The 25279-nt window shown below is 43.6% G+C and overlaps 4 protein-coding genes across 5 annotated transcripts in view; 2 read left to right on the top strand and 2 right to left on the bottom strand.

The window, feature by feature from the left end:
- The first annotated feature begins 2134 nt into the window (after positions 1-2134).
- On the top strand, positions 2135-4818 carry crygn2 (crystallin, gamma N2). Its single transcript, XM_056584223.1, has 5 exons — positions 2135-2155; positions 3021-3112; positions 3443-3599; positions 3996-4141; positions 4541-4818. The coding sequence occupies exons 1-5, from the start codon at positions 2135-2137 to the stop codon at positions 4674-4676; spliced, it is 552 nt and encodes a 183-aa protein (XP_056440198.1). The 3' UTR covers positions 4677-4818.
- On the bottom strand, positions 4722-17102 carry nub1 (negative regulator of ubiquitin-like proteins 1). Its single transcript, XM_056584222.1, has 15 exons — positions 16982-17102; positions 16576-16710; positions 16228-16395; positions 16010-16074; positions 15623-15687; positions 15083-15247; positions 14897-14985; positions 14590-14696; positions 13273-13459; positions 10294-10401; positions 10053-10205; positions 8704-8850; positions 8117-8194; positions 6878-7100; positions 4722-6661 (listed from the first exon to the last, which is right to left on the bottom strand). Exons 2-15 carry the CDS (start codon positions 16690-16692, stop codon positions 6519-6521), a joined length of 1815 nt encoding a protein of 604 aa, XP_056440197.1. The 5' UTR covers positions 16693-16710; positions 16982-17102; the 3' UTR covers positions 4722-6518.
- Positions 17103-17358: 256 nt separating this feature from the next.
- Positions 17359-21084, bottom strand: LOC130376967 (uncharacterized). Of its 2 annotated transcripts, none has more exons than XM_056583893.1 (3): positions 19608-21084; positions 18782-19034; positions 17359-18605 (listed from the first exon to the last, which is right to left on the bottom strand). In XM_056583893.1, exons 1-3 carry the CDS (start codon positions 19849-19851, stop codon positions 18041-18043), a joined length of 1062 nt encoding a protein of 353 aa, XP_056439868.1. In that variant the 5' UTR covers positions 19852-21084; the 3' UTR covers positions 17359-18040. The 2 variants fall into 2 exon arrangements, with proteins under 2 accessions (XP_056439868.1, XP_056439869.1); XM_056583894.1 differs by having other exon boundaries at positions 18782-18908; positions 19608-20138.
- xylb (xylulokinase homolog (H. influenzae)) overlaps positions 20976-25279 on the top strand; it is a 39304-nt gene continuing 35000 nt past the window's right edge. Inside the window, exons 1-8 of the mRNA XM_056583892.1 lie at positions 20976-21093; positions 21685-21767; positions 22282-22351; positions 22738-22818; positions 23082-23168; positions 23361-23489; positions 23751-23816; positions 24714-24786. Coding sequence (XP_056439867.1) covers positions 21040-21093; positions 21685-21767; positions 22282-22351; positions 22738-22818; positions 23082-23168; positions 23361-23489; positions 23751-23816; positions 24714-24786 — 643 coding nt within the window. The 5' untranslated portion in view covers positions 20976-21039. The remainder of the gene's footprint in view (positions 21094-21684; positions 21768-22281; positions 22352-22737; positions 22819-23081; positions 23169-23360; positions 23490-23750; positions 23817-24713; positions 24787-25279) is intronic.

Raw genomic sequence — 25279 nt, 5'->3', positions numbered from 1 at the left:
AGCCTACTCTGGCTAGTTTCTTGATAGATTCCTACCCCAGCTGTAAGGGAGAGTAATGAAAAGTTGAACATGAAATGGTTGGTAATTCATAAAGAGTAGGAATCCCAAAAGCAGCAATACTGGTGAGGCAGGGGTGACACCATATTAAAGCAGTGCAGCAACCCACAATATTTTCTCCTTATTACTGCTTATTGAGTAAATAAGTTGGATGGGCCTTATAAGGTAGCACAAGCATAGTCTCTGTCCCTTAATAACGCTTAATAATGGTATATTCTAATGTAACAAACCACTAAACTGCAAGTGTTAATATTGTCCAAATAACTCCAAATTGAGTATTTATCCCTCAGAATAGCTTCCACATTCTATGAGGTCTTGCTCATATTGCTTGCTCTTATTCACCAGTAGTTTAACACTTGTCAACCCACACAGATTCCCTGTTCTAAAGCTGCCTCCTCTTCACACCTAATTCATTATAGCTCACAACTAGAGCCTATTCTTAAGTGATGGGTTACACCCTGAAAATAAGTATTCTATTGAGATGTACAGGTTCTATTCTTGTTCAGTGGTAAATGAACAAAGTCAGCAAAGGTAGAATTATCTCTTTATTCATGTCCCAGTTCAGAGATAGGTTTTATATTTGTGCAGTTATATTTTTGTGAGCGAAATGCTAATAGAGAGGTTCACTAAAGTAGACCTACCTAAACCTAAACCTTCCTAACTTTTCTACTCCATTTTCACCACAGCGGGAAATGATAGCTAATACTATTTAGTCAGAAATTATGCGGGGGAGGTACAAATAACATCTCACAGAGACATGCGTGCAGTGAATCTAACCGATATTCTCCAGGGCGTTTCACTCACTAATACCTGGTCGATGGCTACAGAATTTCTAACAAATAACACTCACATTATAGCTCTGCGTTATTGAGCTTTGATGATCCTACTGTAGGATCAAACAAAGTACTGTATGTTTGATCATGTGTGATATAAGGGCATTGTCTGCTATAGACTGTAGCTCATTTCCCACCTCCCATGGACACTATGATCATCAGACCCACTCTGGCCGAGGAGGTTTATCAGCACCAAGTTCTCTCTAGCTATTCTTCCCCCTACCCACTCGGCCTGAGCTGCTGCTTTTTGAACAATGATAATACTCCTTTCATAGCCCCACTTTCGGTCCTGCCCAACTTTTCAGTTCCCTCCCTATCCTTTAGAAGCATTACACATTAAATCACAGATTTGAGGCCTGAACGTTCAGTTATAAACAAGAGTATGTTGGTGTTTTAGAGAGATGTCATTCCATTGGGTGTTTCTTATTTTGGCATCCCTGCTAGAACACACGACAGCTGTGAAATGACCCAAGATCATTTATTACCCTTTATCTAATACCGATGCAAAGGAATTTTTATTTTTTGGTGTACACATCAAAACAGTTGCTGATATTCACAGAGGATATGGTTAGACGTTTCAACTAATATTCATTAAAATTAGGCCATCATTAGATATGTATATACATATGATATGTAGGCCAATACCTAATGTAACTGTAACCTAACTGTTTATTAAAAAATATATATATCTTGATGGGTAAGAGTATGTGATAATTTAAGTCCCCTACGAGGTCCTCATAAGAGAAAGCTGCTCGCTGCAGTATCATTGACCCAGCAAAAGGCAGGCCAAGCACATTCTATTGTTATGTACACTTACACACTCTCCATTGATCTATCTCACTCACGCACTAACACACTCACGCACACACACACACACGCGCGCACACACACGCGCGCGCGCGCACACACACACACACACACACACACACACACACACACACACACACACACACACACACACACACACACACACACACACACACACACACACACACACACACACACGCACATGAGCGAACACAAATGCCTGCATCAGCAGAGCTGCTGGATGAAGAGAAAAGGCTGCGGCAGGCAGAACTTTTGAAGACCTGTCCTTTGTCCCCTGTCTGTCGGACCGGCCCTGCCATAGCCCCCTGCGCGTCACCGGTTCGGCCCTGTGCCGTATAAATTGGGGTGTCCAATTTTTTGCTAGTTACATTGAGAGTTTGTTCGTAGGGCAGGTTGGAAAATAACCAGTGGTGAAAATGTCTCAGTACTCTGGAAAGGTGAGTGACGAAGCCGACACAGGCTTCAATAGGTCTCTATCACTCTCTCTCTTCCTCTCTCTCTCTCTGACTCTCCCACAGTCTAGCTTGAATTATTCCCGTTGGCTTTAAGGGAAATCTGCGGTCCCTCTTTACTGTGGATTTAAATGAGGGGGTGGTTTGTTTAATGGATCCTCTGCAAAGTGTGGCAAACCTGGGTGAAAGTTTGTTCATTGATCTTCAATCACAGTGCACTTTGTAGTTAGTTCACAGACTTTGTAGGCCTAATTTACAAGCATACTTACTATTTATATGTATATATATATATATATATATATATATTATATGTGTGTGTGTGTGTGTGTGTGTGTGTGTGTGTGTGTGTGTGTGTGTGTGTGTGTGTGTGTGTGTGTGTGTGTGTGTGTGTGTGTGTGTGTGTGTGTGTGTGTGTGTGTGAAACAAGAATGTAAGAATTGATACAAAAGCTAGAAAAGCATTTTTCCATTTATTTATAGTTGTATCCTTGCTATTATCATACATCACTGGAACCATACATCACTGGAACCATGTGTAGGTTTTCTAAAAAATCTTCTCTACCCATGAATGGATTTTGACTGATTCTGTGAACTGGACCTGTTTAATGTAGCCTCGATGTAGCTTGTTTTTAGTAATAATGTAAATATAATATATTTAATATAGCTTTTTTCAAGGCTTTATACAGCCACCTGCTAGTGGTATTAGTTGTAAGTAATTACATTTACATTAAAGTAGTGAGAATATTTGGATTCCTGCCTCACAGACGGCGATGGAGGACAGGTTCCACTATTCACTCTCTCACTGCCCACCCCCATGCCTCTTCATCCCTCTTCGTCTTCTTCCCCTTCAGATCACCTTCTACGAGGGTAAATGCTTCACCGGCAGGAAGCTGGAGGTCAGGGGAGACTGTGATAACTTCCAGGACCGTGGCTTCATGAACAGGTGAGATCAGCCTCAGAGAACAGCCCCTCAACCTACTATCAATCTGAAAGTAATTAAGCCAAGAAATGCTTTCCCACAACGAAAGGCCCAAACAGAGGAACATCTGATTGGAAAAAAACGATCTATACATAAATTGGGATACAATGCAGAATATATATGGAATTTACAGGATAGGTTCCCTGATTAATCCTGAACAAAATCAATTTGACTTACTCCACCTACCCCTCTCCTCTCGCCTGTGTGTGTGTGTGTGTGTGTGTGTGTGTGTGTGTGTGTGTGTGTGTGTGTGTGTGTGTGTGTGTGTGTGTGTGTGTGTGTGTGTGTGTCCAGGGTGAACTCCATCCGTGTGGAGAGCGGCGCCTTCATCTGCTACGACCACCCCGACTTCAAGGGCCAGCAGTTCATCCTGGAGCGCGGAGAGTACCCCGAGTTCCAGAGGTGGAACTCCCACAACGACCACATGGGCTCCTGCAAGCCCGTCCGCATGGTGAGAGAGAGAGAGAGACATAGAGACATGAATGGAGAGAGAAAGAGAGAGACTCGAGGCTAGACCTAGATCTGAACGTTTCAGAGGCAGGGCCTGACCGCCAAACCTGGGTGTAGATGATGTGTTTGGTTGAAGGCAGTGGCTATTGGACGTCTCCCACATACATTATTGTGATCTTCAATAACACACCAATGCATGATTGGCCATAATGTTGTCCAGTTTCAGCACATATAACTTTAAGGAGGGCCTGCAGCAAAAGCCATTCGGTTGGCAATTTTAATCCAAAATGGTTTCAAATGTTGTGAGTGCATACATTCTTATTATGGCTGGACCCTGGCGTAATAGATAGTGCGGTGGGGTGCGGTGTTTCTCTAACTTCAACATGCATTCCCGTAGCACGGTGAGCACTACCGCATTGAGCTGTTCGAGGCCTGCAACTTCTCCGGCCAGTGCGTGGAGTTGTGCGACGACTGCCCCTTCCTGCAAAGCCGCGGCTTCTCCAAGAACTGCATCAACTCCCTGAAGGTCTACGGAGACGGAGCGTAAGTGTCGACGGGCTCCTCTGCACACACAGATGTCAAATGGGATGTGAAAACGGGTTCCCTTTAATGACGACACAGAGAGAAAGCGTCATGGGATCCTAGAGTAACATAACTTTTGTTTTATTCTTCACACACACAGCATAATGTATTAAATAATCATGTTCAAATGAGGACAGTCACACACAGAGGTCATATTCGATCATTCGATCCTGGCTGCAAACACCCCAAGGAAGCCAATAAGTAAACTCAGCCTGTTGACAATACTACAATGATTGATTCTTCGTTCTAGTCTTACTCCTAGTAAGTTCCATGTTCTTAAACTTAATCTCCATTTCCTGTCTGTGTGTGTGTGTGTGTGTGTGTGTGTGTGTGTGTGTGTGTGTGTGTGTGTGTGTGCAGCTGGGCCATGTATGAGGAGCCCAACTACAGAGGCCGTATGTACATCGTGGAGAGGGGAGACTACTGCAGCCACAACGAGTGGCAGGCCCAGAACCCCAACATCCAGTCCCTGCGCAGGGTGGTCAACTACTTCTAAAGGCCTCCCCTCACCCCCTACCTTCCAACCCCTTCCTGAACTTGAACCGAGGAACTACTTGACGTTGATGGAAAGCCACTCTTCATGTTGTAAAATTCATGAAAGTAAATAAAGAAAAAATACACATCAACCAGCGAGATTTCTTTCTTTCTGATTGAACATGAACTTTCTCTGCTTGCCTCTATTGCTTGGCAGGTGTTAGACCTAAAAGAAGTCGATTCTAAGCTTTAGGTTTAGATATTTGAGGTTCTAAATCTGGTACTATGGTAAATAGAAGTGTAATCTCAAGGTGTATTATGAGTGGAATAAGGAATACAATTGTAATGAAAGGCCGTAGACTAAACCAGGCTAAATGAGAACATTTGTCTAAAAGTGAGTTATTCAAGTGAAACATTCAGAAACAGACAAACCACATCGACCACTGAAGATATTCAAATCTGTATTTACTGAATTATATATAAGAACAAATGGCTTCAATGAAACAAAAAGTGCTGTTGCATCGGAAACTTCAATACGATAGAATTCCAAATCAATGCAATGCAATTAAACTCACTGCATCCAGAAAATATGTGCACGTTGAAAAAAGCAACACAAATGTATCCTCTAAACAAATGAATAGTAAAATTGGACATGAAATTAACACTCGCTCGGCATGATATGGCCGGTAATACGGCACATGTTAACATGCTATTGCAGTTTTAAAAACCACATGAAATAATAATTCATAACAACAATAATAATATTCTGTACCAAGGACTTCAAACACAGAAAACAAACAAACAAAAAACCTTTCCCCTTGGACAAACAATATTTTTTTCTTCTTCAATTAAGGAAAATAAATCATGCAAATTGCAATGAGTTCTGTTATAAAAAAACTATATGTCGAGGGCAACATATTCACTAACTTAAAATTAACTTTAAATAAATTGCACTGAAGACGTTTTACAAAGCATTATCAGAAACGTAAGTCCTTCAGAAAGTCATTAGTGAAGGTTAAACTGGGATCCATTTCAACTGAAACAACAGCGACCCAGTAACCCCTCTGTCCTTGGTTGGTGGTGGATAACCAATCGAGCTTCCCCCACGATTTAAATGGGCAGAACCTTCAGCTCAATATCAAACCACTGTGTAAAAAAACACCAACACGATCTAGGATCGGACTTGCTTTATCATTAAACATTATGAATTTCTAAAGTAAATTCATAATTTCAAAGTAAAAGTCATAGTTTCAAAGTAAAATTCATAATTTCAAAGTAAAAATCAGGCTGAGGACAGTTGGAGTTTAAATAATGAAGTTCCCAAAAATAAAAAAACAAATACAAATAAATCTAAAGAAGAGATTTAAATTGTACAGCCAAGCAAATTTTATAAATATGAAAACTAATAACAGATCGTCCTAGATCACTTTCGTTAAATGTAACGAATTTATCTGAGATCTTCTCAAATAACTTGAAAACAAAGAATGCATCAAATGAACAGCCAAAAATTCTGTTGATTACAGAACAAAGTATTATCATCAGATTATGTATAGGGGAATGAGACAAGGGAAACAAATAAATCCAAGGTCGGCTGTCTCACCTTTGAAGTTATTGCTTTTGATGACAAACCCTGTGTGTGTGCAGAAACGCGTTTGGGCAACTGCGAGGCACAATTGAATATTATGAAGCATGTACAGAAGTTCATGTCAACATTGTATGACAGTATTGTGTGTGAGACTGTTGAGAGAGTGTGTGTGTCCGTGTCTACATTAGAGAAAGAGAGATTGCGCCTGTCTGTCTGGCTGTACGATGTATGCATGTGTGTGCTTATGTTAGACAGTGAATCTAAATGTTTTTGTGAGTGTTAGACGGCGTGTGCGTTGCCCCGGCTGAGGTAACTCTTCATGGTAGCGATCAGTTCGCTCTCCTCCTCCAGGGTGAGGTCCAGGTAGTCTTCCTCGTGACGAGAGATGTCCTCCAGCACCTCGTTCACTAGCTCCCGGTCCTCTGCGCACACACAACACACCACACACCACACACCACACACCACACACCACACACCACACACCACACACCACACACACACCCACACACACACACACACACACACACACACACACACACAGTTTCTCAGTGGATGGCTGTATCTGTATGGACTAGAATACACATGTCGTTTCCACATCTATATTCTATGCGTGTGACGTGTGTTGGTGGGGGTCTGACCTTTGGCCTTTGAGGAGGTCCTGGGCCGGTGCCGGGAGGTGCTGGGGTCATCCGAGGAGCTGCTGTGCTCCTCTGAGGGGGACGAGGGTGGGGAGGCTGACAGCAGGTCGGGGGAGAGGATGCCCTGGTTGTCTAGCAACAGCTGAGTGGCTAATTGGAGGTCCCCGTCCGTCAACCTCAGAGCCGTCTCAGACACCTGCCTCTCAAAGCCCAGATACAACAGCTGGAGGGCCGAGGAGAGGAAGAAGTCACTATCCATCGCCCAATGAGGTGACTCAATGGTTAAGAGCTTATTGACCGCTGATGAGGACAGATTAGGGTTAGGACAATTGGGATCTATGGGGGATGAGCGCCAAAGAGAACAAAACTGAAATCTTTAAGTTAGTAATAATATATCAATATTTGAAATAATTATTTTGATCGCAATGTTTCATGCAAGGGTTAACAGTCAGTCTAGTCTCACAAATCAGACTTTAGATTAATATCTAAATTAAAGTCTTATATTAATCCAAGATTAATATTTAAAGTCTCGTGGCATACAAACTCTAATCTAGGTGAACAGGGCGTTTCACTCTCTTTGGCTCGTATTTGTTCAGACCGATCATGTTTTGTAGGTGGGGATCTGTGAGCGCATGGTTGGTTAACAGGGAACACAATTTTGGACAACAACATTAAAGTGTCTGTTAAGGTTTCAAATCAAAGCAGTGTAGACTAGCCACTGTTGGAATACAACTTCAAAAAGCCTCATACACTGATGAGTTTTTCTTCTGTTGAATATCTCTGCAATGAATCAGGAAAAAAGGCTTGACTCCGCCCAGTTCTTGGGGTTGATACAGTTTTGTATCATGTCGCTTTAAGGCCCCCCTCCCGAGTAGCTCAGTCTGTTGTGATTGGTCAGCACGCCCACTTTGCTGTGATTGGTTGAACGCTTTGCGCGTGCTTCGGCAGATAAACGCCCCCGAGAAGTTCTAAACGATGCGGCTAGACGGGAGGCGGGACTTCTGCCCTTCAGCACCGCCCACTACAGTCTGACGTCACACTGTTACAGAAGTAAATTTTGAGCGCAAACAAGCGTTCTCGGTCAATGCTTATACTCCCCCTGGCTCGGACTCAGATTTTTGTAGAACAGACATAAACCGTTTATCCATACGTCTTTTAACAGTCTAAAGCAAAGGGAAAAGTCGAAAAAGCATGATATCACCCCTTTAACACCAACCACTCTGTGTGACCTCCACCTACCTGTTGGACCAGCTCTTCACTGACGGCTCTCTCCGAGTTGTTATTGGACACCAAGACAGTTTGGGCATCGACAAGGATCTACCCAGTAACGCAAAGCAAGAGGAAAGATGGGTTAGTCAAGAGATGTTTGGAGATTCAGAAGTTGTATGTCACAGGACAAAGGAACTATAAGCAAACTATCCTTACAAATGATGGACCAGGATTCTGAATTTTAAGTTGATTGTTCTATAAAGACAGTATTAAACAAACTGGAAGGTATATTTTAACTGAAGGAAGAACAGGCGACTGCACTTAAAGCTAGTTGAGAAGAAACAGGTCATGTTTTCGTGGCTAAGAGCTGAGTCACCCATTTCATAGCTCTGATTGGTTGAGGGCCTGTCCAATGGCGTCCAGAGGCATTTTGGTCTGTGCCCGTTGGTGTGACGGCATTTGGAAATAAAAATGACACCGGGTAGAGCGCGTACCATAAAGGCTCAGTCCTCATCGCAGCGAGCCAGGTTCGATTAATGCCCGTGGTCCTTCGCTGCACGCCCTCTCTCTCCCATACAGTCCTGTCCATCTCACTCTATCATAATGCAGGTACTCACAGCGTAGGCCCGGTTCACGTCCCCCTGGGCCTGATGTAGGGCCCTGGAGGCGTCGGCCCTGGAGTAGCCCATCTCTGTGAGCACGGCCACGGCCTCCAGCCTGCTGCTCCTCTTGGCCTCCTCGCGCTCCTTCAGCGCCTCCCGCTCCTGATGGGGTTCAACACGGTCAGCCTCACCGCTTACTGATGGGGTTCAACACGGTCAGCCTCAACGCTTACTGATGGGGTGCACCACGGTCAAGCTCACCGCTTACTGATGGTCAATTAATTGAACCTTAATTGAGTCAATGCAGTTAACACTGCCCTTATTATGTAGAAATAGTCATATCAAATTAAACATGAGAAACTCCGCTACAAGCACATGCAAGTCATTTTTACACACACCAAACACAACTCAAACACCAAGCATATTAATGAGACAAATTAGACAATTAAAAATAGGCTGGAGCTTAAGAGGTTAATGCCCGGTTTCACCATACATTGGGGTAGAAAACACACTATAACATGACACCGCCGTCAATTTAAATAACCATGAACACCGTATACGCTGGTTCATGCTTCGGATAATCGTTACGGTTCTTTAGAAGGTATATTCAAGTAGTTCATAAAATTATCTTGGGCAATGTTGCATTGTCTTTCCAATTTTCTTCAAAACAATTGGTAAGCCTAAAGAAGCAATGAGCCATAAATGACATGGCTCTGGAGTTAGTTTGATCTTTTACTTGTAAAAAGGGAACAATACAAACAAAAGGCATGAAATCAGGATGTCACTCCTTTTGACGTCATGACTCTACGGAAGCCTTATGGGTCCATGCTAATATGCAATCTTAATAATAATCATAAAATAAAAAGTAATAACTCAAAATAGGAAAACTAGATATTTGCTAAATATGGCTCTTACAGGCATCTTGTACACAACAATGGGGACCCTGCCTGTATGTTCACCCGTCTGCGTGCGTGTTTACCCCGTCTGCGTGCGTGTTTACCTGTCTGCGTGCGTGTTTACCTGTCTGCGTGCGTGTTTACCCCGTCTGCGTGCGTGTTTACTCCGTCTGCGTGCGTGTTTACCCCGTCTGCGTGCGTGTTTACCCCGTCTGCGTGCGTGTTCACCTGTCTGCGTGCGTGTTCACCTGTCTGCGTGCGTGTTCACCTGTCTGCGTGCGTGTACACCTGTCTGCGTGCGTGTACACCTGTCTGCGTGCGTGTACACCTGTCTGCGTGCGTGTTCACCTGTCTGCGTGCGTGTTCACCTGTCTGCGTGCGTGTTCACCTGTCTGCGTGCGTGTTCACCTGTCTGCGTGCGTGTTCACCTGTCTGCGTGCGTGTTCACCTGTCTGCGTGCGTGTTTACCTGTCTGCGGTTGGTGATGTGCATGGCGGCCTCCTCGACGTCTCCCTGACAGGCGCGGAGTCCGAGGCGCGCCTCTCTCTCACTGAACCCCAGGCTCATCAGCTGGGTCATCTTATCAAGGTCTGGACACAGACGGCTGTACAACGACTCCACCTAGTGGACACACAGCACATCTCCAACCTCAAACCCATAACAATGGTTACGGGAATGCCATTTTAGCACTAAAAGTCCTCTTCTGTACCTTCTGCAGCTGTTGTGCGGCCTGGCTGTCGTTTCCTTCTACGTAGGAGAGCAGACTCTGCAGCAGGTACAGTCTGAGGAACAACACCTCCTCCCTGCCTTGGCTCCCCTAAGTACCACAAACACACACACAAAGTGGGTGACAGCACTGTGTGTAGGAGTAGGTGTGTATCTATGTATCAAAGTGTCTCCAGGCAAATGTTGTTGGTTTACTGTAATAAGTCCGACAAGGACATCATGCTTTTGCTAAATAGGTTTGGCTGACTGGTTGACTGTAGTCACACTATAAATAACCTAACAAAGACAGGAATAAAAATAGGCTCTGTATGTATGGACTTTAGCAGGGAGGGCTGAAACCTGTAAAACAATTCGATTTTAGATGACAGACGATGGTTAGGAGTTGAGTTATTTTTTATTTTAGTTAACTTTTATTTAACCAGGAGAAGTCTCATTGAGATTAAAAATCTCTTTTACAAGAGAGTCCTGGCCAAGATAGGCAGCAGCACAGTCCCACTGTTACAGATAATCATTTAAAAACAACAGAGAACATATAAACAGAGTCACAGTCCGAACATCATCAAACAAAGCATGTACAGACAGAAGAGCCAGCTTCAACATCATTAAGAAAGGATTTAAACCCGTTTATAGAAACCTGCTCCTTAAGTATTAGCGCATTTTGCAGCTGGTTCCATGAAAAAGGAGCCGCATAACTAAATGCCCTTTTCCCCAGTTCAGTACGGATTCTAGGCACAGTCAGTAAAAACAAGTCCTCAGAGCGGAGCTGGAAGAGGAAGAACACAGAGGATAGCCTTATAAATTAGGATATGCCAATGATGAATCTGCAGGTGGACAGGGCAGACCATCCAACTCGAGCATACAAAGAGCAGTGGTGCGTGAGAGTTTTAAAATTAGTAACAAATCTCAGGGCCAAAGACTGTAGGCATTTTGAAGATGCATTCATGTATAAAAACATCACAATAGTGCAACACAGACAAAAAGGTTGCAGCTACAAGTCATTTTTTGGCTTCAAAAGAAAAACAAGATTTGTTTCTAAAGCAAAAACCTAATTTTATCTTTAGTTTTTTCAAAAGCTGCTGGATATGAGGTTTAAAAGAGAGCGCATCATCAATTATAATTCCCAGATATTTATATTGAGACACAGATTCAATGACAGAGCCCTGCAAAGTGGTTATAGGAGGGAGGTCCAAGTTTTAAATCACACAGGTCACGTTGCACAGTGTTAAAAGCAATTTGGAGCCTGATTTTGGGTAGACGCAGAGCAATATATCACTGCGTCATCGGGTTGAAAGTGAAAGTGAGTGTTCAGGGCTTTACAATTAATGTAAATAATAAAGGTCCTAGAACCGATCCCTGTAGCACACCCTTGGATACATTAAGAGAGCTAGAAGTAATACCTTCTGCTCGCACATACTGAGATCTGCCTGATAGATCATTTTTAAACCAACCGAAATCTTGATCAGACAAATCGATGCTGCAGAGTCTTTCTAACAATAAGACATGATCCACAGTATTGAAAGCCTAGGTCAACAAAAAGGGATGCACAATGTTGCTTATTGTCTAAAAATTCAATAAAATCATTCACCACTTTTAAAGCAGCTGTTGACATACTATGTTGTTTCCTGAAACCAGATTGAAATTCGGATAAAATACTGTTTGTTGATAAAAAGTCCTTCAGTTGTTTGCTTACAATGGATTCCAACACCTTATTTGAAACAGACAGTTTGGAGATGGGCCTATAGTTGTTTAGCACAGTGGGGTCCCCCCCTTTTTGTCCCCACAGTGGGAGAACAAAGGCAGATTTCCGAATAAGGGGTATTTAGTTTGTCTCCAGGGATAGATTAAAAAGATAAGTCAGAGGCGATGCAATAAAATCAGCAGCTAACTTTAAGAAATAGGGTTCAAGCTGGTCTGGACCTGTGGCCTTGTAAAGCCATCAAGCTGACCACACGGGCCAGGTCCATAGGTGCGGGGGGCAGAAGAGTCATAGCTGACAAACTAATGCCCAGTGGACTGCCAGAAACGCGTGTCCCCCGGCATGGTAAAACCGGAGTAGGGTTGACTGGACGGGAGTTTTTGGTCCCGTGGGGGTTTTCCCCGGTGCTGCTCCAAATTAATAGGAAAAAGGCAGCCACGAGCAGCGACATTGTACGTTGAGATCCCGAAACCCGAGGAGAAAAGCAGACAGACAATTTCGCCTCAATCAACGACGCCACACATTAGTGCAGGGAGAATCCTCCAGGAATCCGTTCCGTGGATTCCCGACCACCCGAACAACTGAGGGCAATACGTGTCGTGTCGTCAGACGTGAACAGGAAATCAAGCCGGTACATCGCTCCGAACAAAGTTAATAAACTGGACCAGCGGGGATCCCAAAACCAGCCGGAGCCAGCCCCAGACAGCAGCAAAAAGCAGCAGGAACATGCACTACCCTGATAGATCAACGCCGTGCCCTCCCAGCTCCGCGAGCTGACAGGCTCCGATAGTCCAAGGAGAGGCGTTCCAGGTCTTCCCGAGATAATGAGCTAATAAGCTACTACTTCACTTTAAAAGAAAGTCTTGAATGGAAACATGTTTGAATGATGCTTGCAGATGACTTACAGAAAAATCACTCAGTCACATTAGTAAAACAAACAGACACAGTTGGGGACAGAAGGAGACGTGTGCTGCCATCTTGGGTGCCTGAGTGATGGGAAATCACTCAGTGTTGAGTGAGTGAGTTAGTTTAAGTTAGTGAAGGAGTGAGTTTGTATCAGAGTACCTTGATCATGAGTGGGTGAGTGAGTGAGTGAGTTTGTATCAGAGTAACTTAATCATAAGTGAGTGAGTGAATAAGTGTGTACCAGAGTACCTTAATCTTGAGTGAGTGAGTGAGTGTGTGTATCAGAGTACCTTAATCATGAGTGAGTGAGTGAGTTTGTGCGTGCGTGGGTGTGTGTGTGTGTTTGTTTGTTCCGAGTACCTTGATCATGAGCAGTCTCTGCTGCTGCTCTCCGTAGCAGTGCAGGAAGCAGTCCTCCGCTTTCTGCAGCCTCATCTTGCCGTCGTCCAGACAGGAGAGCGCCTCCAGTGCCTGGTAGCACCACACGATGTCCAGCTGGAGCACCGCGTAGTTATCCACACTGGTCAGCAGGGCGGAGCCACAGCGCCTGGAGGAGGACACACCCACAAGGGAACACACCCAAGCCACTGTCAACGGACTGGTAGATACAACAGACTAGGGTCCAATACCCGCCTCACTCCCGGGCACCAGAGGGTTCAGTCGAGGGATATATATGCTGTACATCACACACACACACACACACACACACACACACACACACACACACACACACACACACACACACACACACACACACACACACACACACACACACACACACACACACACACACACACACACCTCAGCGATATGGACCAAAAGTCATAACGATATTTTCAAGCAGATTGTCAATATAAGATATATATATTGATATTTGTTGACGGAATAACATAGTTGCCGCGCTACAACTCGTCATTCAACATTGGGGAACCACTGTGCTTTCATTTCCAGCCTGCCTGCGTCGTTGTGCTCGTTAACCTGCCTTGCTGATTGCAAACTCAATCCTAAATTTAGGGCCAGGCTAGCTAAACATTAAAAAATGAATCAGTCAGAGCAAGATGTGGCAAATGCGTTAAAAAGGTGACGCGAGTGGAAAAGCGGGGCCGGGGCACACTGTGTTTGAGCAGCGTTGCCAGATTGGGCAATATTTCCCGCCCAATCTGGCAACCCTGGGACCAACACGCTGCACCCAGTTGTGCCAGATTGTGCGGGAAATTTGACCCAATCTGGCAACACTTTGTCTGAGCCAGAGGCAGAGCAGGACGGAGAGAGATAAGCAGAGTGAGGAAATAGCAGGCGCGGCTCAGAACAGCTTTTTTTGGAGCACATGCGCTGTAATTTCAACTCAAATTAACTATATTGATGTTGACGATAGCATCTCGTTCCATATATTCAAATATCGATATACCGCCCAGCCCTAACACACACACACACACACACAAAACTGTTTCACCCACCACACCACAATTTTTGCAGTCAACAGATCACATTAGTCTGAAAACAGACAGAAAACTGACACCTACTTCACTTTTAAATAAATGATCCTTTATCAATTCAAGGTCTGTTATCAATCAAGCTTGTAGGTCTAAGGTGGGCCCTAGAGGCTAAGGGTCAAGCACTACTTAGCCCTGTCTTCCAACAGTGTCAGGAAGGCCGGACCAGAGAGTGTCTTCCTACCCAAACTGTTGGTCGGCCTGCAGCAGGTGACACAGTGCGTTGTCGTGCTGCTTCCTCTTCAACAGAGATCGACCTTTCTCATGGAAACCCATTGCCAGGATCAGAGCCTGGTGAGGAGACCAAACATTTATAATCTCACACACACACACACACACACACACACACACACACACACACACACACACACACACACACACACACACACACACACACACACACACACACACACACACACACACACACATCAGAAGCAATAACTTCAAAGGTGAGACAGCCAACCATGGCTGTCTGAAATACACACACCAACCTTCTTTTCCTCGTGGGGAATTTGAAGTGGGTTTCCCTTCTGGTCGGCTATCTCCAGGAAGGGTGTGGTCTCTGGGTCTTCACTACCGTCTGGCGCCAAACCAAAAGAAGAACATCAAATTCAATACAATAAAACAAAGAAGACCCATTAGACCTTGATAATATAGGAACACACACACACACACACCTCGCTCTGAGAGGATCTGGAAGCCTTTCTGCGTTCTGTCGATGCTCTCCTTCTGGTTCTTCTTCTGCTCCTCCTCCGTGATCTGTCTCCTGCGGTCCTCCTCGTTCACCCTCAGCACCATGATCTTGCTGTTGTTCCTCACGCCCTGCTCGTCCAGCCGTTGTTCTGGGGGGTGCAAACCATTCATCACGTACAGCCATGTTGCCATTCTGCTAAATGTTTTGCAATTCTAAATGTTCAGTCAATTCTAAATGACAGTATTTTCCTTTCATTAATTTATACTGACCTGTAAAGACGTTAGGCTTTACATGTCATATATATTAATACTGTTGTTCCATTTGATATGCACTCATGTCCAGCCCCAAATATATAAAAAATAAACTGAGGCAGAAGCAACGTGCTAAAACATAAACGACAGATAACCAGAGCTAAATGTTGATTTGTATGCAGCCCCCCGCTCAGAGAGCAAGAATAATCCCTGTTAGCCAGTAGCCTGTTCTCTATGCTACACCTCCTAGCCCACTAACAGCTAACACTCACCAGCAGAAAGAGTTTTGCCGTTGAGAATCAACTTAATGTACTTGAAGCCGTACTTCTCTCCAATTCTGTAGCGGGAAAAATCATCAGTTGACCAAGAACACATCACACATGACATGAAACACGACCCTCTCTGCCACTTCCTCCAAGAAAATGTCGGTACATCAGCAACACTCTAGTTTAGACAATATCATTCTCAATCTTCCTAGAATGAAAAATACTAATTAATCCTGAATAATAATGATTTATTTATTTGGTGAACAAGATCGTATTCATTAGATCATCAATCTCTGAATAATGATCAAACGTGTTGATTGTTGGACCATTTGATGTCCTACTGTTTAGAGTGGTTGAAATGCATTGTGGGTAGAGTGAGATGAGGCAAGTGACCTGTTCATGATCTCCTGGACTGGAAAATCAAGCTTGGTCTCAAGGTAGTTCTTTTTCTTGGTTTCCTTTAAACAAATAACAGTTTGTTACTCACTTGATATTTCACACACACACACACACACACACACACACACACACACACACACACACACACACACACACACACACACACACACACACACACACACACACACACACACACACACACACAAACTCACCTTTTTCCCATCCCTGGGCAGCATCAGTTCCAATGTGGCCACACAAGTCTCTTTGAAGGCCTTGTTGCCCTGGCCTCTCTTCACCGTCTGGGCTCTGATGGCCTCCAACACAGAGCCCACCTCAGACACAGCGAAGCCTACCATAGGGGCATAGCCTTCTGCCAGGTCCTACAAACCACAGGACAGATCGAAAGAGTAGTAAACAAGCACACACACGTTGCTGAAATTAAACAGCCATGGTCATAGTTACTGTAATGCACTCAAGTTTGCCCTGTCGCGCTAGTGTATATAAAGGCCTACTTCTGGGGGGCGACTAGATCATTTCATTGTCCTGTATGTTTCACTGACCTGCATCTGTGTTTTTCCGGGCTCGTTGTTGTCATTGGTGTACGGTGGGTTCCACAGCTGGATCTTATCTTGTTTGAGGTGATGTTTTAACTTGGCCTCAAGGTTTTCTTCCGCCATGGCTTCTATCAAACAATACTGAAGGGAGCAAACCGAAAGTATCAAGCTCTCCTCCAGCGAGCACGTTTAGAAACGGGAAATTATGGCATGTTGCTCCACGTCATCAAATATCATTATGATTAAAACATTAATCATGGTTAAACGCAGAACAATCCGTGGACGGAAAACATTGTAGCCAATGGGCTAGCTGTTCACTGTTGGCACATCGCAGCTCATCTGCATCGCTAGGTCCTGGGACATGCCACGGCTAGTTCCTGGTAAATTAAAACACACGGTTGTCATGAAATACCTTTAGTCAATATATTAGCGGAGACACGTGTATTAAAATCTATGCTATATCTCTTTCAGTTCAGGGAGCAACATTGGGCTGTAGTTTCGCCAGGTCGATGTTGTGTTTGTTTTTGTTTTCGTCTTTTTTTGACATGTGACGAAGGCACGTCACACAAGCCCCGCCCCGACAGCCGACACAAGCCCCGCCCCCGACGGATGCGCTCATATTATCTGCACACATTTAATCTACATCATACACACATATATATATATTTATATGAACGCACATATAATAAACGCTTATATTGTTTGTATTGAATGCATAATATTATATTTCGTGTAGGGCTAAAATAATGCAAATAATTAAAAGACAAATTACTGAACTATCTAATTTATTTGCCCACATTATAATTTTTTTACATACGATTTATTCTACACACATTAAGCCTACTAATATGTAAAGGAATAAAACGATAGGACGATCAAATACAATTTTTATATGATCAATAATGCACAATGCCATAGTGCAATATACCATAACATTGTATAATGCTATAGCCTCAGTTGTTTATACAACAGTGCCCAATAGAAAAATAAAATGTTATTGAGCCTCTTATTACAATTTCTTAAGATACAGAAATGCAACAGGATACAATCTGTGTCTTTTTAATTCACATTCAATTGTGTCAATACTTCATTGACAGACACCAATATAAAAAAAATTACATTGATTCTGATTTAGTCATTCATAGAATTTCATTTTCATGAGTACTTTAAAGCAGTGTTGATGACCCTCAAAAGAGATTAGTTAAAAGTTACAGCAGCCCAATCCACCCAACATCTCTGTTGCCCAACCCTGTCTACCTTTCAGTAAAGCATTTCAGGGATGCTACATTACGTAGAGATTCAGAGCGTACAAATTAAAGCGTAATTCAAAGAGCATACATTCAACACATCCATTCCTCCACATTAACAGTCAAAGATAAAGAAATAGGAGAGTAGTTCTCTGATGCGCAGGGCGTTTTATTGTGAGAGGGTCTTATCGTCATGCTATCGTTCCACGATCCAATGTTCAGGGTTAAAAGCTGGAATACATGCCCAGTTTCTTGGCTGCCTCAGACTTTTTTATGGACCTCCTGTTGGGGAAAGGATAGTAGGTGGAGAAATGGTGTTGATCAGGAACGAGGGTAGGTCGTAGTGGTTGCACCCCAAAACTCTGGCTTCGGTTGGGGGTTGGCACAGGCGCAGCAAGCCTCCCGAACGCAGGACACGCTAGGCCGTAGCCACCATGGCTACCCTCCAGTGGCTTGTCATAATCCTCGGTTTCATATGGATCAGCGACTGAACTGCAGGCTGAGGGTGTGAGGGAGCAACCAGGAGGGGTGTAACTCTCTTCCAAACTTGTGAAAGAGCCTTCAAAGGAGAAGCCCTCCGAGGTGCCAGTGAGGGACTCACCTCCGCCCTCTTCTCTGGGAGCAATCTTGAGGAAACCGTCCAGCTGACAGGCTCCTGCCATGTGGACGCAGCCAGAGAGCGGATCCTTTGAGGAGATGTTGGGGCAGCTGCCCTTTAAACCCGCTGCAGAGTCAACATATCTTTCAACTTTGTTCTTCGGCTTAAAGCTCCCCGCCTCGGAGTGCCTCCTGGAGAGAAAGAAACAACAGCCTAGTCAGAAAACCCGTCGGTCAGCCTTTTTGTTTATTTGGTTCATCAGTTACTTAACCCAATAATATACCAGAATATAACCCAATAATGCCCGTCTTTGCTGCAATAATGACGAGAAACATCAACAAAAACAACCACAACAACAATAACGAACCTGTGTGGTGGAGGCCAATTGGAACCAGCGGCGTTGCTGGTCTGTTCCGGGGGTGATAGTGTGACCACAGGAGGGGTGCTGGGGCACCGGTGGAGGGCCAAGTGATCGTGCCAGGGGTCAGGGGTCGCTGGAGTTGGGTCAACAGACAGTAGGGTCAAGTCCGGAGGCCTGTTGCTGTTGGTTAACCACAGCGAAGAGGACAAACCCTGCGCGACGGGGATAATGCGCATGGCCTCAGTGAGGTCCTCTGAAACTGTAGGCAAGATGAAGATGGATATAAAGATAGATATAGACAGAGAGAAGGAAAATATCAAAATGGAGAAGAGAAATGGACAGCAAACATCCAGAGCAGGTCAGGTATGAGAGTGAAGTGTAGGTGGAAGATTACTGGAAATTAAAATATATCAGTTTAGGCCAAAACAATCATCAGAACAAAATATTTGCAAAGAACAATCCCATTTGTGGAGGAGGGTTACTGTTTAGTAGGCTCATCAGATCATTCAGATGACCAAGTGACAAACGTATCAACGCAAAAGCGAAGTGAAGCACCGGTACGTGTCCGGGTCTCTTTCAAAACTTTTTATTGGCGTTTAAATAATTTTCGAAAGGAAATTCTCCTGCAAATAGAAAATGCGTCAGCCATTTCGCATATCCCTTTATCGTTTTCTCCTTGAATGGTCGTTCAGTAGAAAAAACAAGGAAGAAATGTTTATAACCCCAAACTTAATCGCAGAGCAAAAATAAATACTGAAGTACTTATAAACGACTGGCAGCTGCACGCAGGTGCACACCTTAGTAGATCAGCGTGCCAGCGTGGACAGCTCACCTCTTCTGAACACGACCACCCGGTTCTGCCTCATCTTGTTCTCTTTGGTCAATCTGTACTGCTCTCTGAGTAAGGCTACGTCCATTTCAGTCCGGCTTGTTGCGTATTCCAGATAATCGACCACTTCTTCGGCAGTGGACGGGACGAGCTGCTTCCCTTCGCCTGCTCTATGCGCTGTTGCTCCGAAGGGGTTTGGTGGTGTTCTCACGGGGCAAGGAGAGTTCAGACAGCAGCATGAGGACATCCTGACGAGCCACCCTTATTTCTTGCAAAATTCAAAAAGTTTAATCCGGCAACACGTAAAATCAATTTGCAATGTTCATCATCGTTCATGATTTTTTCATAGGCCCTACAAATCTTACAAAAACTAAAACTAAATAAGTTTAAATAAAAAAATTAAAAAGGGGGCAATCCTAAAGGGGCCGATATTGATATTGTTCTTTCTTGGCTGCTGAACAGAGCAATATGAACTACGAGAGGTCAGTTCAGGTCTACATCGGCTTCCCCACACACGCTGGTCGCTCCTGGATCCGTGCACACAAGGGGTGTACTGTACTTTACTGTTTGAGATTTGATAACTGTGTCAACAGTGGAGCACAATGATTCCGGAGGCCCTTGCTGGCTTTTTGTTTGACATGGCTCAAAACCAAGCACCGACCACAAGGAAATGCAATTTAATTATCAATAGAATATTTACACAACACAACATTATATTATATAAAAAAACAAGAACATTTTATTCACCTCGTCTACAGGTCAAAATGGCTTATGTGTTTAAGGAAGCCTATCTTAAAAATGCTTCAGAATGACATCTGTAGTTTGTCCATTTAAAAGATGCTGAATATGCTGAAAAAAAGTATGAGGCCCATACTTCCTGTAATTGTTCAGACTTTCCTGCTAAACGCTAAGGTCTAAAACTCAAAGGGGGAGCAAAGTGTTTTCAGAAGAATTTCTTTCTCGATACACCTCATAACTTATTATTAGTTATACCACGGTCTTCGTTTATTTTATTATAACTTACTTTTTTGATTTTATTATTGTGATCTATGCTTTTAATTATTTCATTTTTTTATTTTTACTTGTCTTTATTTACCTTATATTGTATTTTTGCTGCAATGTGGCTGTTGAGGAACCAAGCCAATGAAAGTTGACTACTTATAATTCTGATTATATTTCCCAGATTGTCTGTTAATGGATATTTATGTAATTCAATTCGTGTGCGGGTTGGCATCATAATTTTTGCTATTTCATATATTCTTTAGAAATATTTATTTTTTTCGTCTCACTCCATGTGGCCTTTGTTGTAGTGGTGCTCACAGAGTACGGCAGGCAGGAAGGAAGACGCTGTCTCTTTAAATATTTAACCCTTTTCTAGACAGTTCAGGACCCTGCTAGTGTGTCCAGCGTGTCTCTCATATACACACAGTCTGCCATGGCTGCCCCAGAGGACTCGCTCTACCTGGGCTTTGACTTCAGCACGCAGCAGGTACACTTTTCGATCTTTAATTTTCGTGCACGTCTACTAACGTGACGTATCGTAAGTCTATGTTGCACATGCGCAGAAACGAAAGAAAGCTGTCGCTGTTGTTGACGTTAGCTTTTGTTTAATAAAAGTATACTTGATTTGTTTTTGTTTGTTTTTAATGAAGCGTTTTTCTTAATCAGCGGACTAGTAATTGTTCTAATTGTTCTAATATCTTGGCTGTTCGCTTTTATTTCTTTTTTATTTCTAGCCTCTTCCCACAATGTTGAACCTTGTTCCCTTCGCTGTGTGCTTAACCTGTGCTTGATGGACGCATGCACATTATGCATGACTTTGATTGTATCGTCTGTAGGAAATTATAGCATGTTTCATCATTCACGTTATAACATTTTGAATACACACGAGTTTTCTGACATCTGGACAATTCTAGCATTAAGATAGGCCTTACTTCAGTATATTACATAGTCGTAAAGATGTTCAAGCAGCAATATTCAAACTGTGTGTTTGTGCGTGTGTCTGTGCATCTGTGCTTGCGCGTGTGTGTGTGCGTGTGTGTGCGTGTGTGTGTGTGTGGTGTGTGTGTGTCCTGTAAAGCTGAAGGTGATGGCTATAGATGGCACTCTGACGGTGGTTCACCAGAGCAACGTGCAGTTTGACTCCGAACTGCCCGAGTTCAAGTAAGACATCAAAACTAAAAACGTCTTCTAGTGGTTGTCACACAGATTTATATCTATGCTGCCATCCAAGATGATGCCATCCAAATGGCCTAACAATACAATGTGCAAGCATGCATTCGTAGCATTCATGGCTGGCCCAGTGAGAATCAAACCCCTTATCCTTGCATTGTTAATACCATGTTCTACCATTTGCATTGCATAATTACATTATATAAATTGAAGATACAATGCCAGAATCAGAATTAGAGTTACTATTATTTCATCTTATCTTACAAGTACACAAGAGCCCAATTCTTAGACTTGGTTATTCAACAGTCACATAGCAGTAACAATACAATAGAAAATAAAAAAGTAGCAGCATCAATGGATCATCATAATAATAAATAATAATAATACAATAAAATAAGTACTAATAAGTAGAGGATTTCAACATTATCTAAAAGCAATATTGTACTCGTCACAGGTAAAAGCTATTTAATCACCTCTCTCGCTCTTTTTTTGTAACTATGATCAGAACTCAGGGAGGGGTTCATATCCATGCTGACAGGTTAACTGTCACATCCCCTGTGCTGATGTGGATACAGGTACACACACACACACACACACACACACACACACACACACACACACACACACACACACACACACACACACACACACACACACACACACACACACACACACACACACACACACATACACCCAAAAGACAGAGGTTAGATGATTAACTAACTTGAACACTGGTCTTTATTCCCAGAGCAGGAGAAAGGGCCATCATATAGACGTGCTACACAAGTTTGTTTTGATTGCAGTGATATGGTTGGGTTGGTATTACAGTTATTTTTAGATTATATTCAACTCTATTGTCATTGCACAGAGTACAAGTACTGATACAACGACATGCAGTTTCTCATAACCATAAGGGCAAATCATACGTGCTTGTTCAGTGTTTTTTGTTCCTGTCCCAAAGGCTTTGGACCTGTTATTGGACAAGATGAAGAAGGCCGGGTTTGACTTCTCCCTGGTCAAAGCCCTGTCTGGCAGTGGACAGGTGTGTGTGTGTGTGTGTGTGTGTGTGTGTGTGTGTGTCTCTCTCTCTCTCTCTCTCTCTGTGATTCACAATGTAAGTTAAATTATTGTATTGTAAACACACTGGTAGAACCACACTTATAGGTAAGAATGGCATAACTACAATCACATAATCAGAAGTTGTACAATCACATAACCTGATAACCTAAACTGGTGTGTATTTACATGTTCATGCATTGCTTTGGGCAATGTCTTCACTCTCTCCAATCACCTTAAACTCTCCAGCAACATGGCAGTGTTTACTGGAGCACAGGGGCCGATCACACCCTCAAACATTTGGACCCAGAGAAGAGCCTAAGCCAACTGATGCAGGTGTGTTTGTAATTATCCAGACCATCATTGTTCAAAATACAAGCCAGCAGACCATTGGCAAAACAATTATAAATTGCATTCTTCCATGATGCTATGTGGAGCGAATTGCAGCTTGGATAGGTGTTTGAGGTTCTACTGTTGAGTGTGTGCATGTGTATGCACGCTCAAAGCGAGTGCATGTGTGTGGACCAGGAAAGCTTCGCCGTGGCAGACAGCCCGGTGTGGATGGACTCCAGCACGTCGCCACAGTGCCAGTACCTCGAGTCAACACTTGGGGGCGCCACTACACTAGCGGACATCACCGGTTCCAGGGCGTATGAGGTCATTATCCCCAAAAAACCCACACAGTCACACACTCTGATTTTTCTCTATTCTATTCATCCTTTGTTATATTCAATTTTTTCTTCTTCTTCCCTCCTGCTATCCTGTCTCTCTTCTTACGACGTTAATTATTCTCTCTCTCTCTCTCTCTCTCTCTCTCTCTCTCTCTCTCTCTCTCTCTCTCTCTCTCTCTCTCTCTCTCTCTCTCTCTCTCTCTCTCTCTCTCTCTCTCTCTCTCTGATGTATTTCTCTCTACTGCAGAGGTTTACTGGGAGCCAGATCGCCAAAATCCAGCAGACCAGACCGGACCAGTACCAGAACACAGAGGTAAGTGTACAGAGTACGTTGACCTTTTAGTTTGACCCTTGACCTAAAGACATTCAGCCCTATCCTTGTGTACAGTTACTGTCCATAGTCCCCAGAAATATTAGCAGTCAAATCTTCCTTATAGATGGTATAATGGTAACATGAAGTCGATATTTTATACCTGTTTCTGATGTTACGATTGCGAATGTCCCACCACAACAGCATTATGATTCTGTCTGCGGGTAAATCGTATCATCTTTAAGCAGGCACTGAGCATGCAACGGTCATTATTCGATACTTGGCATCGCCAATTGGCACTGCAATGCTTTCCTCCAAATTCCTCCTGCTGTGAACTCGACGTATGCAAGTAACTGATTTCCGTCGACACGCTGAAGTGGGGAGATACCTCTAAAGGCATGTACCCCTGAGAGGCCAGCCAAGACTTTTACGATACTTTTAATACAATCGTGATATTATTAGATAATGGCTCTGGCTGAAGTACACCCCCCCCCACCCCCCCCTCCCACAACTGTTCTCCAGTCTTCATAATCCCAGCGTCAAGAATCCTCCTCAGGGCGCTTGTGGAAGCGGTACCTAGCATGTACAGCGTCTGCCCTTGCGAGAGGTGCCGGGCCCTGGGCAGCTCCCAGCTGTAACTGTGGGCGGGTGCCGGGCGGGGAGTCTGGGAGTCTTGTGTTCTTCTGTCACCACTAAAAATAAGGAATGGATAAGTAAGACGGTGTTGTCGGAGTGGTGAAGAGAGTGAGAGATTACCCCGGAGGTGTCAAACTGCTGGAGTAGTGGTTCCATCGCAATAAAAATCCATTAAAGTCATGTGTGTGTGTGCGTGTGTGTGTGCGTGTGTGTGTTTGTGTGTGTGTGTGTGTGTGTGTGTGGCTGCGCATGCTATTGTTTCAGAGGATCTCATTGGTCAGTAGTTTTGCTGCCTCTCTATTCCTGGGTGCCTACGCTGCAATCGACTATAGTGATGGTGAGTTTTTCTCCCCCTTCAATCCATGCTCGCCTTGATCTGTGCGTCCCTTAATGCCCCACCCTCTACCTATCTATATCCATCATCTATTATGAAAGTATGTTATTAGATCAACGGTTGTTGATGAGTTCCAAAAACGTTTACTCGTATCCATTCCAATTATTTGTTTTATTTTCTAAGGGAGTTTCAAAATGGTCAATCCAACTATCTCCTCTTAGTTACCGGTCCACCAAGCATCTGTCTGTTAATAATCAATCTAGTGAAGTGACTGAAATATCAACAATGCATTCAATTAAAATTAACCATTTATTTATTAATCCAGTACTTCACGTTTTTTAATAAAACCCATCCACCCATACATTCATTCTCTCTACGTTAATTTGGTTCCATTGGTATGAGAATCTTGAGAGAAAGGAACACAAATGACCAATTAACGGTACAACGTGGGAAACCTAATTGTATATACAACTAGGACTGCAGTCACATCACACAA

Source organism: Gadus chalcogrammus, chromosome 23, assembly GCF_026213295.1.
Source record: "Gadus chalcogrammus isolate NIFS_2021 chromosome 23, NIFS_Gcha_1.0, whole genome shotgun sequence".
NCBI lineage: Eukaryota > Metazoa > Chordata > Actinopteri > Gadiformes > Gadidae > Gadus > Gadus chalcogrammus.
Note: the sequence above shows the minus strand (reverse complement) of the source record. Positions and strands in the feature narration are given on the sequence as shown.